Source organism: Apis cerana, linkage group LG10 (genome assembly GCF_029169275.1).
Source record: "Apis cerana isolate GH-2021 linkage group LG10, AcerK_1.0, whole genome shotgun sequence".
Classification (NCBI taxonomy): domain Eukaryota; kingdom Metazoa; phylum Arthropoda; class Insecta; order Hymenoptera; family Apidae; genus Apis; species Apis cerana.
In genome coordinates this window covers 5,077,169-5,094,679 of record NC_083861.1, presented here as the reverse complement: position 1 = coordinate 5,094,679, position 17,511 = coordinate 5,077,169, and the positions used below count along the sequence as shown (strand labels likewise).

At 29.6% G+C, this 17,511-nt stretch overlaps 1 protein-coding gene across 8 annotated transcripts in view; it reads right to left on the bottom strand.

Moving 5' to 3' along the window:
- The window catches only part of LOC107993000 (histone demethylase UTY), a 107,214-nt gene that overhangs the window by 6,491 nt on the left and 83,212 nt on the right, over nt 1-17,511 (bottom strand). For all 8 annotated transcript variants that reach the window (XR_009831562.1, XM_062080829.1, XM_062080830.1 and 5 more), the window contains 5 exons: nt 5,725-5,940; nt 3,118-3,273; nt 2,793-2,979; nt 1,751-2,065; nt 215-1,657 (listed from right to left, as the gene is read on the bottom strand). Coding sequence is in view for 7 of the 8 variants with exons in the window: in XM_062080829.1 (XP_061936813.1) it covers nt 215-1,657; nt 1,751-2,065; nt 2,793-2,979; nt 3,118-3,273; nt 5,725-5,940 (2,317 nt within the window). In the remaining variant the exon portion in view is untranslated. The remainder of the gene's footprint in view (nt 1-214; nt 1,658-1,750; nt 2,066-2,792; nt 2,980-3,117; nt 3,274-5,724; nt 5,941-17,511) is intronic.

Sequence of the window (17,511 nt, the reverse complement as noted above, 5' to 3'; positions counted from 1 at the left end):
TTAATGTTTAAAACTAATTATAAAATGTTTAAAAACTAATTATAAAATTTCACAAAATTTGTTACAAAAATTATAAATTTTTTTAAATATTGTAAATGATATTGAAATTATTATTGAAATTGTTATAGAAATATTTTTGCTTTGAATTTATTTTTTAAAATAGTAAAAAAATGGAATGATTTGTATTAAATAACAATAAATAAATATTACATACCTTCATGTACAACTGAACAGTATTCATTCCTAAAATAACATGGCCAACATGGCTGAGCATGTTTCCCGCCGAAACGACTCTAGCGAATGCCGGTAATTTCATCAACTCTTGAAGCTGCGGTTTCCATTTTCTTTCGTCTGATAAATCTACATTGGTCCCAAATCGCAACATCTTCGAACCCGGTCGACCCGCCAATCCAAAAGCGTTTTTCTTTCTTCTAACAGCACCAGTACTATCTTTTGAATCTGAATCGGATAAATTCGAGGTATGTATACCTTGAGCTTTCTCCCTTTCTTCTTTCAAGCTTTCTTGAAAACTTGACGCCTGATACTGCGCATATTTCGCAATAGTTGTGTGGCTTCTGTGACTGATACAACCCCAAACTTTTCTGCCCATGACAGGATCCCAATTCTCATCGCTGGTCTGTTGCATTTGTGTTCTTACTTCGATACCATGATCTGGATTCGCTTCTACCAAAGTTTTCGTTGAGAACAATCCAAGATCTAATTTCAAAGCAGCCGCCAAACCGCGAATCACAGCTATCGGATGTTTTAAACAAAACTCTTGGAGTTGTGGACTGAACGCGTCTTTTTTATTCTCTAAATAAACGCTAGGAGTTGGGGGTAAGAGTTGTTCCTTGGTTAGTCTCTGATTTGGAGGATCAGGTGGAGCGGGTGGAGGTGAACGATCGCTCAGTATGGAGCAATTTGGTACACCTTTTAATCCCTGACCTTTACATGCTTCTATAATACCTTTAGAATCCATATCTATACTAAGTTCTTGTTCAGGTTGTGATTCACACAGGCTTTCCAATTTAAGCACCGGTTCAATCCGAGCAACTGATTCGATTTTATTTGTACTCGAAGTTGCTTCACATTTCACCGTCTCAACTACTGGAGTCGATGTTTTTGTATTGCTTTTTTCGTATGCTTCGAGTTTCGACGTAGACGAAGGTTGACTATCTTCAACCTTCTCTAGTTTTACTTCTTTGATTTTTTCTGTACTCTCTTCGAGATTCGACGGTGAAAATGGACCTGAACTTAACGTGCCATTGTTCATGATGCTTGGTGCTTCTTCTTTTACATCTAAATCTTCCGAACCAAAATGTTTCAATAAATCCTCCGCCAAAGACGTCGCAATATCTTTTTGTGATAACAAAGCCTGTAATTCTTGATCTGTTACTCCCAGGTCTTTATTTCCCGCGGAACCTTCGGGATAATTACTCGTCGTGGACGATATTTGTGTGTAACCCTGGGCAGTGTATTGATTAGGCTGATATTGGTTGTATTGGCCGGATGTCAATTGCCTTTGAGGATAGTTTGAATCAGAGGCAGATTTGTAAGGCATTCCTGGTGTTTGACTGTTCCCAGTTGCTGCCGTATTATAACCGACATTAGAATCTGAGAACCCTGTTTGTAATGCAACAGTTCCACCTTGTTGCAACTGTTACAGAAAATAATTATTTAAAATATAATATAATTATTACATTAGAAAAGTAAAGAAATGAGAAAAATTTTAAAATAAAAAGTATGATACCGGTTGTTGAGGTATCCCATAATTCTTGATCACGCCAGGTTGTCCTAGTTGTGTATGATTGTAACCTGTAGGATAACCAGGTTGTCCTGGCCTTAAACCTCTTTGAGCAGCTTGTTGCTGTTGTAATCTAATTTGTTGTTGATGTTGTTGCATACATCTGTATTGTTGTTGTAATTGTGCAAGCAAACCTTGCTGTTGTTGCGTTAAACTTCCATGATTTTGTTGAAGAAACTGTAACATCTGCAGTTGTTGAGATGTGAGATAAAATGGTGGTGGTCTCTGTTGTGAACCTGGAGAAATTGGTTCTTCTCCCGGCTAAAAATAAGTAATTTATTTAAATAATTAAAATGGAAATCAAATAATAAATAATTAATCGCAGTGAAAAAGTGGTATAATTTTATTCATGATATATATAATAAGATGAATAAAGATGAAAAAAAAATAAATATTAAAATTTTCGGAAAAGTTTATATATTGTTATAAGTTTGAAGATAATGATTTCTGATCAATAAATGAAAGACTATTAAAAATGTAGAATGTTTTCTTTAAAATATTTTTTTATTTATTCCAACATTACTTCCGGTTTCCGAGATATCGTAAAGAAAAAATTAATTTTTCATTATTTATTATTTTCGTTCTTCTTGCTTATTCAAATCTTTCCTTTACACTTAATCTCACTAACCTATCCCAAACTCCAGGTAAGCGACAGACGCGATTCTTGGAAGAATATAGTACACAGTTCCAGGAAGAAAATGTAGGTCTCTAGGTCGTCGCGCTATTAATCTCTGTGTATGTAACTCTGTTCTATAAACATTTTGAATCTGTATCTCGATAACAGATTGAGTTGTCGGAATCATCACAAAAAAAAACTGGTATGTTTTCTATTTTCTGAATATATCTTAATGATATATATATGATTTTTTTATAAATTTATGTTTTATTAATTGAATATTCGAACACATTCTAATTATAATTTCTCAAATAAAAATTTGTTGACATTTATACCACTTTTTCTCAATTATTTTTAATGAAAAATTTTTACCTTAAATCTTTTTGTATTAAGATTCTGTCCTTGTCCTTGAGGATAAGGAGGTGGTGGTCCAGAAGGAGTGGAACCATATTTATAACCCGGACCAGTGGGTGTTTGCTGTTGTTGTTGCTGTCTGCTAGACATCTCAGCACTAATGGGTAAGTTCCAAGCCTCTTCTATAGACGGCAGTTGCCGCCTCCTTCACAAAAATAAAAACATTATATATATTAATAAAATCGATGTATATGTACATTTCTATTGATAATTTTTTCTTTCAATCCAAAGGAAAAGTTTATTCAGCGAAAAATATAGAATATCTAATAAAAAATCAAATTACTTAGTAGCGACGGAAGGCATTGGTGCTTGGCTCAGATGACTTTGGAGGAAATTGATCCGCTGTTGTAGCGATGGGTTCATCGGGGTATTACCACCTGATTTAGCACCACCCAGGCCCACCAGTGAACCCGTGCAATTTGGTGTGTTGTTATTACCCCTATAAAAAAAGAAACTATTTTACTACATGATGTTTCAACTTCCATGGACAGGTGAGCTTTCATTTTTTTCTTTTTGCTTTCTCATTTTTCTTCGTTTATTTTCTCTTCTTTTTTTCCTTCTCTGTCTTTTTTTTCTTTTTTTTTTTTTTTGAACGCTGACCTGTCCTCGACTTACTCATTTTTCTCGTAATGTGCGCAATATGCCATTCAAGGGGGCGATTCACTATGCAGCGTAAAACTGTGCAAGAGTATACAATGAATACATGAATACATAAATACATATAAAGAAAATATTATAATAAAAGTTCGTTTTGAATATGAAGGAATTTTTACTCCAAATTAAAAATTCTTACGATGGATCGATAGCACTAGCAATAGATGGAGGAAAATGTTTTATTAGAATTGAAGAAATATACATTAGTAATACAGTAATTGTTTAATAAAGAAAGAAAGTGGAAAAAATTGTAGTGAAGATAGTGAAGAAAGAGTATTTATATAGAAAAGTTGATGAAGAATTTAATTCATATGGATTGATTTAATCGATTTAATGTATTATAATATAATATATATTTATCAAGTTAATAATGATATTTAGATAAATGCATCAAACAATTATCACGATATAATGCACTTTCTTAACTTTTGTATAAATAATACAAATGGATTATTTAAAATCTGAATTTTGAATGAAAAAAAAGAGAGATACATATATAATATTCCATTAATAATGATATCCACGAAATCAAAATCACAATATAAAAGATATAATGAATTGAAATAATAAAATTCAATTTTACATTTATCATCATTTGATATATTTTTAATTGTTTTATACTATCTATAATATAATATATTTAATATATCATCTTTTTCATAAACTTATAGTGATACAATTTTTATTATAATGTATTTTATAATGTATTTTTTATAATCATTACACTTATATCTTTTGCAACTTTAAAAATAATACAATAATAATAACAAATATGAAAAAAGTTAATTATATATTACGATTTGATAGTAAAATATATTAAAAAAATTTTTATCTATTATTTATACAATCTAATAATTTAATTTAATAAATTAATAAATATAATCTTGAAAATATGGGTCAAATATAACTTAATTATAGCTATCCATAGTCAATCATATTAGGAGTTAAGCAGGATTATTTTGAAGAGTTTCTTAAAATTTTCTTTATAAAAATAAAAAAAGATATTAAAATGATTTTTTTCTTTATCTATTCTTAAGGTTATAATATAAAATAAAAAAAAATATACACATATACAGGGTATCACACAAATATCACAAAGACAAATAATTTTAACCAACTTTTTTATATAAATACTTTATTTTGCGATTAAATCAGAAGATAGATTAATTGTGTGAAAGATAGATACCCTGTATATTTAATTAGATAATTCTAATATATAAATCAACGAAATTACTGTTAGCAATTTAATGCAATACACGTTTCATATAACTGCATTATATAACATATTTTTCGACAAAGAATATAAGTGGAAAAAATAGTAAAAGAGTTAAAAAAGATAAAAATTCAATAATGAAACGCTTGAAATTGAAATAACAATAATGATTTCTTATTCTACGGGATAAATTTTTTAATAGTACAGAGTTGACATTATGACTATTTTTTGTTAAAGACAATGAAGATTCATAAAATAGAAAATGATTGAAAAAGGATAAAAATTAAACGATATGTAAGAAATGCTCCAAATTCTAAAAATTAATTCCTATTATGAAAATTTATATCAAGTGCAACTTCATTATAATTATATATTAAAGTGGAATGAAAAAATAAAAAATAAAAATTGTATAATTATTTCCTAACGAAAAAACTCGTCTTTAATTTTTCAAATTTAATATATAAAATCTATTTTTTATAAAATTATTAAATTAATTTTTGACATGTCACAAGGACTGAGTTTTTTGTTTTTCTTTTTAAACATTTAAATATATATTTTTATTTATATTATACTATATTTTTTCTCTAATCTTATATTATAAATATTTATCTTATATTAATATTTCAAAGTAAATATTTAAAATTAACATATTGACAATATAAATTAAAAATTTTTCTAAAATAATTTTCTTTAATATATTCCAAAGTATATACATAATACAGTTCAAATTTCTTTGTCAAAACTTATTCTTACATAATAAGAAATATTACTCGCTGAAAAAAATTAAATTATTGAAATACCAATTTCTAAAATAAAAATAATAAATTTAAATAATTTGCGGCATCTTAAAAAATTTGCTAATCAGATTTAAATTTAAATATTATTATGGAAAATAATTTTACAAATAATGAAAAAAAATCTTTCTCATTCTACCTTGTTTTATATACAATACTAATTTCCAAAAAAACAACATTGATAATATAACGTGAGATATGTGGGCATCAAGTCAACGTTTTACTTTACCTGGATGCGTTGACGTAACAAGCTAGAGCGTCTTTTGGCTGACTAACACTTTCGTACAAAATGCCCAGATTAGTCCACGCAGCTGAGTGTGATTTGTCTAATTGTACAGCACATATATACGCTTGCAGAGCATCCATAGGCTGATTCTGCTGCTGATATAGAACGCCTATGCTACACCATGTATCGGCATTTCCTTCGGATTTTTCCACAGAATTTCTGCAATCAACAACAGTTCGTAAGTGATTTCTATCCATCACTAGATTACTACATCAAAAAAGATGCAGCGAATTTATAGATTAGCTTCCTCATCATCGATTTTAATTTGAAATGTTTTATTATTATGCGAAACTTTTTTCTTTATATGTAAACACAAATCATTGTTAATACAATTATTTATACAAACAATTCACGACAATAAATTAATATATATATCGAGTATTATTAAAATATCATATTTAATATTTATAATTAAAATAAAAATATAAAATTAACATCTCACTTAATATCATTTTAATTTACATTACTTTTTTTAGTAACGAAAATATTAAAAAATGTTTCAAATAAAAGTTAAATAGTTTTATAAAAGTTAAAAGTTTTAAGTTGTATAATATTGTATAATTATTTTTCTCCTCAGATTTTATATAAAAGCTGTATGAAAATTAACTTGTATTTAAATAGAATTATACATTATTTAATACACAAATAAAAACAGTATATTAATCTTAATAAAAAATTACTAAATTATTTATAATCAAACTTATAAATATTATATACAGACTTTGTATACATATTATAATGTTTAAATATTTTTTATAGAGAATACCATGATACACCGACTGATGCATTAAAAAATATATGAATTTATATAAATATATGAATTATATAATTTAAAAAAATAAAATTGACCTTGATAACTTTTTTATGAGTTCAGTTACGAAAAAATTGAGGGCACCAGAATATAGCTATTTTGAAACTATTCAATTTTTATTCAATGCATTTTTTAATATCATTAAAAATAAACGAGATACTTAAGAAAAACGATTAATATCAAAATTCCCTGAGCGATAGAAAAATTTTTGTCCAAAAATTCCACTTTGTATTAGGAGAACATGATACGATAGGAGGTCGATCGAAAAATTTTTCCAAGAAATGACGTCAAATTCTCGGAATCTCTGAAATTCTTGGAAATGAGGCTCGGTTCCTAGAATTTCTAAATTTCTTGGAAATGACGTCAAATTCTTGGAAATTTCCGACTGTTCGAACAATAGATCGATACTTTTGGCCAAAAATTCGATTTTCTACTAGGAGAACATAATTTAACAGGAGTTTTTTCACATTTATCGTACATTTACCGTACTCCTGCTTACTTTTTTACCATTCCTCTTATCGTAGCCATTTTTTTAGAGCTTTCAAGCATTCTTTTTCCCAATTTATATATATACATTTACATTTTTACTGCTTGTACGCATATCTCCTCGTATTTCTGGTGCGTTTTTTATCATTTTTTTAAATTTTTTAAAATTTCGAAAATACTTTGAGCACTGCATTTTTATTATTGGATATGAATCGATTGTTTTTAATGGTCAATTGCATAATACAATGCACTCGGTGTCCGGTTAATATTATCTGGTATATCTCGCTTGTTTTTGGGAATATTAAAAAATGTTTCAAATAAAAGTTGAAGCATTTCGTGGGAGGGACGTCCCTCCGTTATTTATTTTTTATATATATAAGCGTAAAGGATTTATAAGAGTGAATGTTGTTTGTTTAAATAGAAGTGTACACTTTTTAATATTCCAATTGGTGTATCTTTGCATTCTCTGTAAAAAAGTCTTAAGGCATATATAGCAAAAAACTTATAGTTTCAATTTTATTAAATATCTTTCAAACTAATGGTTTTTAGCATATATGCCTTAAAACTTTTTTACGGAGAATACAGAGGTGCATCGATTCATGCATTAAAAATTGTACGATTCCATTTAAACAAATACAATTGACGTTGATAACTTTTTTATGGGTCCACCTACGAAAAAACTGAGGTCGCCAGAATGTAGCCCTTTCGAAGCCATTCAACTTTTATTCCAAGCATTTTTTAATATTTTGAAGAATAAGCGAGATATTCAAGAAGAAAGATCGCTAAGATCGAAATTCCTTGAGCGATAGAAAAATTTTTGTCCAAAAATTCCACTTTGTATTAGGAGAACATGATACGATAGGAGGTCGATCGAAAAATTTTTCCAAGAAATGACGTCAAATTCTCGGAATCTCTGAAATTCTTGGAAATGAGGCTCGGTTCCTAGAATTTCTAAATTTCTTGGAAATGACGTCAAATTCTTGGAAATTTCCGACTGTTCGAACAATAGATCGATACTTTTGGCCAAAAATTCGATTTTCTACTAGGAGAACATAATTTAACAGGAGTTTTTTCACATTTATCGTACATTTACCGTACTCCTGCTTACTTTTTTACCATTCCTCTTATCGTAGCCATTTTTTTAGAGCTTTCAAGCATTCTTTTTCCCAATTTATATATATATATTTACATTTTTACTGCTTGTACGCATATCTCCTCGTATTTCTGGTGCGTTTTTTATCATTTTTTTAAATTTTTTAAAATTTCGAAAATACTTTGAGCACTGCATTTTTATTATTGGATATGAATCGATTGTTTTTAATGGTCAATTGCATAATACAATGCACTCGGTGTCCGGTTAATATTATCTGGTATATCTCGCTTGTTTTTGGGAATATTAAAAAATGTTTCAAATAAAAGTTGAAGCATTTCGTGGGAGGGACGTCCCTCCGTTATTTATTTTTTTATATATATAAGCGTAAAGGATTTATAAGAGTGAATGTTGTTTGTTTAAATAGAAGTGTACACTTTTTAATATTCCAATTGGTGTATCTTTGCATTCTCTGTAAAAAAGTCTTAAGGCATATATAGCAAAAAACTTATAGTTTCAATTTTATTAAATATCTTTCAAACTAATGGTTTTTTAGCATATATGCCTTAAAACTTTTTTACGGAGAATACAGAGGTGCATCGATTCATGCATTAAAAATTGTACGATTCCATTTAAACAAATACAATTGACGTTGATAACTTTTTTATGGGTCCACCTACGAAAAAACTGAGGTCGCCAGAATGTAGCCCTTTCGAAGCCATTCAACTTTTATTCCAAGCATTTTTTAATATTTTGAAGAATAAGCGAGATATTCAAGAAGAAAGATCGCTAAGATCGAAATTCCTTGAGCGATAGAAAAATTTTTGTCCAAAAATTCCACTTTGTATTAGGAGAACATGATACGATAGGAGGTCGATCGAAAAATTTTTCCAAGAAATGACGTCAAATTCTCGGAATCTCTGAAATTCTTGGAAATGAGGCTCGGTTCCTAGAATTTCTAAATTTCTTGGAAATGACGTCAAATTCTTGGAAATTTCCGACTGTTCGAACAATAGATCGATACTTTTGGCCAAAAATTCGATTTTCTACTAGGAGAACATAATTTAACAGGAGTTTTTTCACATTTATCGTACATTTACCGTACTCCTGCTTACTTTTTTACCATTCCTCTTATCGTAGCCATTTTTTTAGAGCTTTCAAGCATTCTTTTTCCCAATTTATATATATATATTTACATTTTTACTGCTTGTACGCATATCTCCTCGTATTTCTGGTGCGTTTTTTATCATTTTTTTAAATTTTTTAAAATTTCGAAAATACTTTGAGCACTGCATTTTTATTATTGGATATGAATCGATTGTTTTTAATGGTCAATTGCATAATACAATGCACTCGGTGTCCGGTTAATATTATCTGGTATATCTCGCTTGTTTTTGGGAATATTAAAAAATGTTTCAAATAAAAGTTGAAGCATTTCGTGGGAGGGACGTCCCTCCGTTATTTATTTTTATATATATAAGCGTAAAGGATTTATAAGAGTGAATGTTGTTTGTTTAAATAGAAGTGTACACTTTTTAATATTCCAATTGGTGTATCTTTGCATTCTCTGTAAAAAAGTCTTAAGGCATATATAGCAAAAAACTTATAGTTTCAATTTTATTAAATATCTTTCAAACTAATCGTTTTTAGCATATATGCCTTAAAACTTTTTTACGGAGAATACAGAGGTGCATCGATTCATGCATTAAAAATTGTACGATTCCATTTAAACAAATACAATTGACGTTGATAACTTTTTTATGGGTCCACCTACGAAAAAACTGAGGTCGCCAGAATGTAGCCCTTTCGAAGCCATTCAACTTTTATTCCAAGCATTTTTTAATATTTTGAAGAATAAGCGAGATATTCAAGAAGAAAGATCGCTAAGATCGAAATTCCTTGAGCGATAGAAAAATTTTTGTCCAAAAATTCCACTTTGTATTAGGAGAACATGATACGATAGGAGGTCGATCGAAAAATTTTTCCAAGAAATGACGTCAAATTCTCGGAATCTCTGAAATTCTTGGAAATGAGGCTCGGTTCCTAGAATTTCTAAATTTCTTGGAAATGACGTCAAATTCTTGGAAATTTCCGACTGTTCGAACAATAGATCGATACTTTTGGCCAAAAATTCGATTTTCTACTAGGAGAACATAATTTAACAGGAGTTTTTTCACATTTATCGTACATTTACCGTACTCCTGCTTACTTTTTACCATTCCTCTTATCGTAGCCATTTTTTAGAGCTTTCAAGCATTCTTTTTCCCAATTTATATATATATATTTACATTTTTACTGCTTGTACGCATATCTCCTCGTATTTCTGGTGCGTTTTTTATCATTTTTTAAATTTTTAAAATTTCGAAAATACTTTGAGCACTGCATTTTTATTATTGGATATGAATCGATTGTTTTTAATGGTCAATTGCATAATACAATGCACTCGGTGTCCGGTTAATATTATCTGGTATATCTCGCTTGTTTTTGGGAATATTAAAAAATGTTTCAAATAAAAGTTGAAGCATTTCGTGGGAGGGACGTCCCTCCGTTATTTATTTTTATATATACAAGCGTAAAGGATTTATAAGAGTGAATGTTGTTTGTTTAAATAGAAGTGTACACTTTTAATATTCCAATTGGTGTATCTTTGCATTCTCTGTAAAAAAGTCTTAAGGCATATATAGCAAAAAACTTATAGTTTCAATTTTATTAAATATCTTTCAAACTAATGGTTTTTTAGCATATATGCCTTAAAACTTTTTTACGGAGAATACAGAGGTGCATCGATTCATGCATTAAAAATTGTACGATTCCATTTAAACAAATACAATTGACGTTGATAACTTTTTTATGGGTCCACCTACGAAAAAACTGAGGTCGCCAGAATGTAGCCCTTTCGAAGCCATTCAACTTTTATTCCAAGCATTTTTTAATATTTTGAAGAATAAGCGAGATATTCAAGAAGAAAGATCGCTAAGATCGAAATTCCTTGAGCGATAGAAAAATTTTTGTCCAAAAATTCCACTTTGTATTAGGAGAACATGATACGATAGGAGGTCGATCGAAAAATTTTTCCAAGAAATGACGTCAAATTCTCGGAATCTCTGAAATTCTTGGAAATGAGGCTCGGTTCCTAGAATTTCTAAATTTCTTGGAAATGACGTCAAATTCTTGGAAATTTCCGACTGTTCGAACAATAGATCGATACTTTTGGCCAAAAATTCGATTTTCTACTAGGAGAACATAATTTAACAGGAGTTTTTTCACATTTATCGTACATTTACCGTACTCCTGCTTACTTTTTTACCATTCCTCTTATCGTAGCCATTTTTTAGAGCTTTCAAGCATTCTTTTTCCCAATTTATATATATATATTTACATTTTTACTGCTTGTACGCATATCTCCTCGTATTTCTGGTGCGTTTTTTATCATTTTTTTAAATTTTTTAAAATTTCGAAAATACTTTGAGCACTGCATTTTTATTATTGGATATGAATCGATTGTTTTTAATGGTCAATTGCATAATACAATGCACTCGGTGTCCGGTTAATATTATCTGGTATATCTCGCTTGTTTTTGGGAATATTAAAAAATGTTTCAAATAAAAGTTGAAGCATTTCGTGGGAGGGACGTCCCTCCGTTATTTATTTTTTTATATATATAAGCGTAAAGGATTTATAAGAGTGAATGTTGTTTGTTTAAATAGAAGTGTACACTTTTTAATATTCCAATTGGTGTATCTTTGCATTCTCTGTAAAAAAGTCTTAAGGCATATATAGCAAAAAACTTATAGTTTCAATTTTATTAAATATCTTTCAAACTAATGGTTTTAGCATATATGCCTTAAAACTTTTTTACGGAGAATACAGAGGTGCATCGATTCATGCATTAAAAATTGTACGATTCCATTTAAACAAATACAATTGACGTTGATAACTTTTTTATGGGTCCACCTACGAAAAACTGAGGTCGCCAGAATGTAGCCCTTTCGAAGCCATTCAACTTTTATTCCAAGCATTTTTTAATATTTTGAAGAATAAGCGAGATATTCAAGAAGAAAGATCGCTAAGATCGAAATTCCTTGAGCGATAGAAAAATTTTTGTCCAAAAATTCCACTTTGTATTAGGAGAACATGATACGATAGGAGGTCGATCGAAAAATTTTTCCAAGAAATGACGTCAAATTCTCGGAATCTCTGAAATTCTTGGAAATGAGGCTCGGTTCCTAGAATTTCTAAATTTCTTGGAAATGACGTCAAATTCTTGGAAATTTCCGACTGTTCGAACAATAGATCGATACTTTTGGCCAAAAATTCGATTTTCTACTAGGAGAACATAATTTAACAGGAGTTTTTTCACATTTATCGTACATTTACCGTACTCCTGCTTACTTTTTTACCATTCCTCTTATCGTAGCCATTTTTTTAGAGCTTTCAAGCATTCTTTTTCCCAATTTATATATATATTTACATTTTTACTGCTTGTACGCATATCTCCTCGTATTTCTGGTGCGTTTTTTATCATTTTTTTAAATTTTTTAAAATTTCGAAAATACTTTGAGCACTGCATTTTTATTATTGGATATGAATCGATTGTTTTTAATGGTCAATTGCATAATACAATGCACTCGGTGTCAGTTAATATTATCTGGTATATCTCGCTTGTTTTTGGGAATATTAAAAATGTTTCAAATAAAAGTTGAAGCATTTCGTGGGAGGGACGTCCCTCCGTTATTTATTTTTATATATATAAGCGTAAAGGATTTATAAGAGTGAATGTTGTTTGTTTAAATAGAAGTGTACACTTTTTAATATTCCAATTGGTGTATCTTTGCATTCTCTGTAAAAAAGTCTTAAGGCATATATAGCAAAAAACTTATAGTTTCAATTTTATTAAATATCTTTCAAACTAATGGTTTTAGCATATATGCCTTAAAACTTTTACGGAGAATACAGAGGTGCATCGATTCATGCATTAAAAATTGTACGATTCCATTTAAACAAATACAATTGACGTTGATAACTTTTTTATGGGTCCACCTACGAAAAACTGAGGTCGCCAGAATGTAGCCCTTTCGAAGCCATTCAACTTTTATTCCAAGCATTTTTAATATTTTGAAGAATAAGCGAGATATTCAAGAAGAAAGATCGCTAAGATCGAAATTCCTTGAGCGATAGAAAAATTTTTGTCCAAAAATTCCACTTTGTATTAGGAGAACATGATACGATAGGAGGTCGATCGAAAAATTTTTCCAAGAAATGACGTCAAATTCTCGGAATCTCTGAAATTCTTGGAAATGAGGCTCGGTTCCTAGAATTTCTAAATTTCTTGGAAATGACGTCAAATTCTTGGAAATTTCCGACTGTTCGAACAATAGATCGATACTTTTGGCCAAAAATTCGATTTTCTACTAGGAGAACATAATTTAACAGGAGTTTTTCACATTTATCGTACATTTACCGTACTCCTGCTTACTTTTTTACCATTCCTCTTATCGTAGCCATTTTTTTAGAGCTTTCAAGCATTCTTTTTCCCAATTTATATATATATTTACATTTTTACTGCTTGTACGCATATCTCCTCGTATTTCTGGTGCATTTTTTATTATTTTTAAATTTTTTAAAATTTCGAAAATACTTTGAGCACTGCATTTTTATTATTGGATATGAATCGATTGTTTTTAATGGTCAATTGCATAATACAATGCACTCGGTGTCCGGTTAATATTATCTGGTATATCTCGCTTGTTTTGGGAATATTAAAAAATGTTTCAAATAAAAGTTGAAGCATTTCGTGGGAGGGACGTCCCTCCGTTATTTATTTTTTTATATATATAAGCGTAAAGGATTTATAAGAGTGAATGTTGTTTGTTTAAATAGAAGTGTACACTTTTTAATATTCCAATTGGTGTATCTTTGCATTCTCTGTAAAAAAGTCTTAAGGCATATATAGCAAAAAACTTATAGTTTCAATTTTATTAAATATCTTTCAAACTAATGGTTTTTAGCATATATGCCTTAAAACTTTTTTACGGAGAATACAGAGGTGCATCGATTCATGCATTAAAAATTGTACGATTCCATTTAAACAAATACAATTGACGTTGATAACTTTTTTATGGGTCCACCTACGAAAAACTGAGGTCGCCAGAATGTAGCCCTTTCGAAGCCATTCAACTTTTATTCCAAGCATTTTTTAATATTCTGAAGAATAAGCGAGATATTCAAGAAAAAAGATCGCTAAGATCGAAATTCCTTGAGCGATAGAAAAATTTTTGTCCAAAAATTCCACTTTGTATTAGGAGAACATGATACGATAGGAGGTCGATCGAAAAATTTTTCCAAGAAATGACGTCAAATTCTCGGAATCTCTGAAATTCTTGGAAATGAGGCTCGGTTCCTAGAATTTCTAAATTTCTTGAAATGACGTCAAATTCTTGGAAATTTCCGACTGTTCGAACAATAGATCGATACTTTTGGCCAAAAATTCGATTTTCTACTAGGAGAACATAATTTAACAGGAGTTTTTTCACATTTATCGTACATTTACCGTACTCCTGCTTACTTTTTTACCATTCCTCTTATCGTAGCCATTTTTTAGAGCTTTCAAGCATTCTTTTTCCCAATTTATATATATATATTTACATTTTTACTGCTTGTACGCATATCTCCTCGTATTTCTGGTGCGTTTTTTATCATTTTTTTAAATTTTTTAAAATTTCGAAAATACTTTGAGCACTGCATTTTTATTATTGGATATGAATCGATTGTTTTTAATGGTCAATTGCATAATACAATGCACTCGGTGTCCGGTTAATATTATCTGGTATATCTCGCTTGTTTTTGGGAATATTAAAAAATGTTTCAAATAAAAGTTGAAGCATTTCGTGGGAGGGACGTCCCTCCGTTATTTATTTTTTTATATATAAGCGTAAAGGATTTATAAGAGTGAATGTTGTTTGTTTAAATAGAAGTGTACACTTTTTAATATTCCAATTGGTGTATCTTTGCATTCTCTGTAAAAAAGTCTTAAGGCATATATAGCAAAAAACTTATAGTTTCAATTTTATTAAATATCTTTCAAACTAATGGTTTTTTAGCATATATGCCTTAAAACTTTTTTACGGAGAATACAGAGGTGCATCGATTCATGCATTAAAAATTGTACGATTCCATTTAAACAAATACAATTGACGTTGATAACTTTTTTATGGGTCCACCTACGAAAAAACTGAGGTCGCCAGAATGTAGCCCTTTCGAAGCCATTCAACTTTTATTCCAAGCATTTTTTAATATTTTGAAGAATAAGCGAGATATTCAAGAAGAAAGATCGCTAAGATCGAAATTCCTTGAGCGATAGAAAAATTTTTGTCCAAAAATTCCACTTTGTATTAGGAGAACATGATACGATAGGAGGTCGATCGAAAAATTTTTCCAAGAAATGACGTCAAATTCTCGGAATCTCTGAAATTCTTGGAAATGAGGCTCGGTTCCTAGAATTTCTAAATTTCTTGGAAATGACGTCAAATTCTTGGAAATTTCCGACTGTTCGAACAATAGATCGATACTTTTGGCCAAAAATTCGATTTTCTACTAGGAGAACATAATTTAACAGGAGTTTTTTCACATTTATCGTACATTTACCGTACTCCTGCTTACTTTTTTACCATTCCTCTTATCGTAGCCATTTTTTTAGAGCTTTCAAGCATTCTTTTTCCCAATTTATATATATATATTTACATTTTTACTGCTTGTACGCATATCTCCTCGTATTTCTGGTGCGTTTTTTATCATTTTTTTAAATTTTTTAAAATTTCGAAAATACTTTGAGCACTGCATTTTTATTATTGGATATGAATCGATTGTTTTTAATGGTCAATTGCATAATACAATGCACTCGGTGTCCGGTTAATATTATCTGGTATATCTCGCTTGTTTTTGGGAATATTAAAAAATGTTTCAAATAAAAGTTGAAGCATTTCGTGGGAGGGACGTCCCTCCGTTATTTATTTTTTTATATATAAGCGTAAAGGATTTATAAGAGTGAATGTTGTTTGTTTAAATAGAAGTGTACACTTTTTAATATTCCAATTGGTGTATCTTTGCATTCTCTGTAAAAAAGTCTTAAGGCATATATAGCAAAAACTTATAGTTTCAATTTTATTAAATATCTTTCAAACTAATGGTTTTTTAGCATATATGCCTTAAAACTTTTTTACGGAGAATACAGAGGTGCATCGATTCATGCATTAAAAATTGTACGATTCCATTTAAACAAATACAATTGACGTTGATAACTTTTTTATGGGTCCACCTACGAAAAACTGAGGTCGCCAGAATGTAGCCCTTTCGAAGCCATTCAACTTTTATTCCAAGCATTTTTTAATATTCTGAAGAATAAGCGAGATATTCAAGAAAAAAGATCGCTAAGATCGAAATTCCTTGAGCGATAGAAAAATTTTTGTCCAAAAATTCCACTTTGTATTAGGAGAACATGATACGATAGGAGGTCGATCGAAAAATTTTTCCAAGAAATGACGTCAAATTCTCGGAATCTCTGAAATTCTTGGAAATGAGGCTCGGTTCCTAGAATTTCTAAATTTCTTGGAAATGACGTCAAATTCTTGGAAATTTCCGACTGTTCGAACAATAGATCGATACTTTTGGCCAAAAATTCGATTTTCTACTAGGAGAACATAATTTAACAGGAGTTTTTTCACATTTATCGTACATTTACCGTACTCCTGCTTACTTTTTTACCATTCCTCTTATCGTAGCCATTTTTTTAGAGCTTTCAAGCATTCTTTTTCCCAATTTATATATATATATTTACATTTTTACTGCTTGTACGCATATCTCCTCGTATTTCTGGTGCGTTTTTTATCATTTTTTAAATTTTTAAAATTTCGAAAATACTTTGAGCACTGCATTTTTATTATTGGATATGAATCGATTGTTTTTAATGGTCAATTGCATAATACAATGCACTCGGTGTCAGTTAATATTATCTGGTATATCTCGCTTGTTTTTGGGAATATTAAAAAATGTTTCAAATAAAAGTTGAAGCATTTCGTGGGAGGGACGTCCCTCCGTTATTTATTTTTATATATATAAGCATAAAGGATTTATAAGAGTGAATGTTGTTTGTTTAAATAGAAGTGTACACTTTTTAATATTCCAATTGGTGTATCTTTGCATTCTCTGTAAAAGTCTTAAGGCATATATAGCAAAAACTTATAGTTTCAATTTTATTAAATATCTTTCAAACTAATGGTTTTTAGCATATATGCCTTAAAACTTTTACGGAGAATACAGAGGTGCATCGATTCATGCATTAAAAATT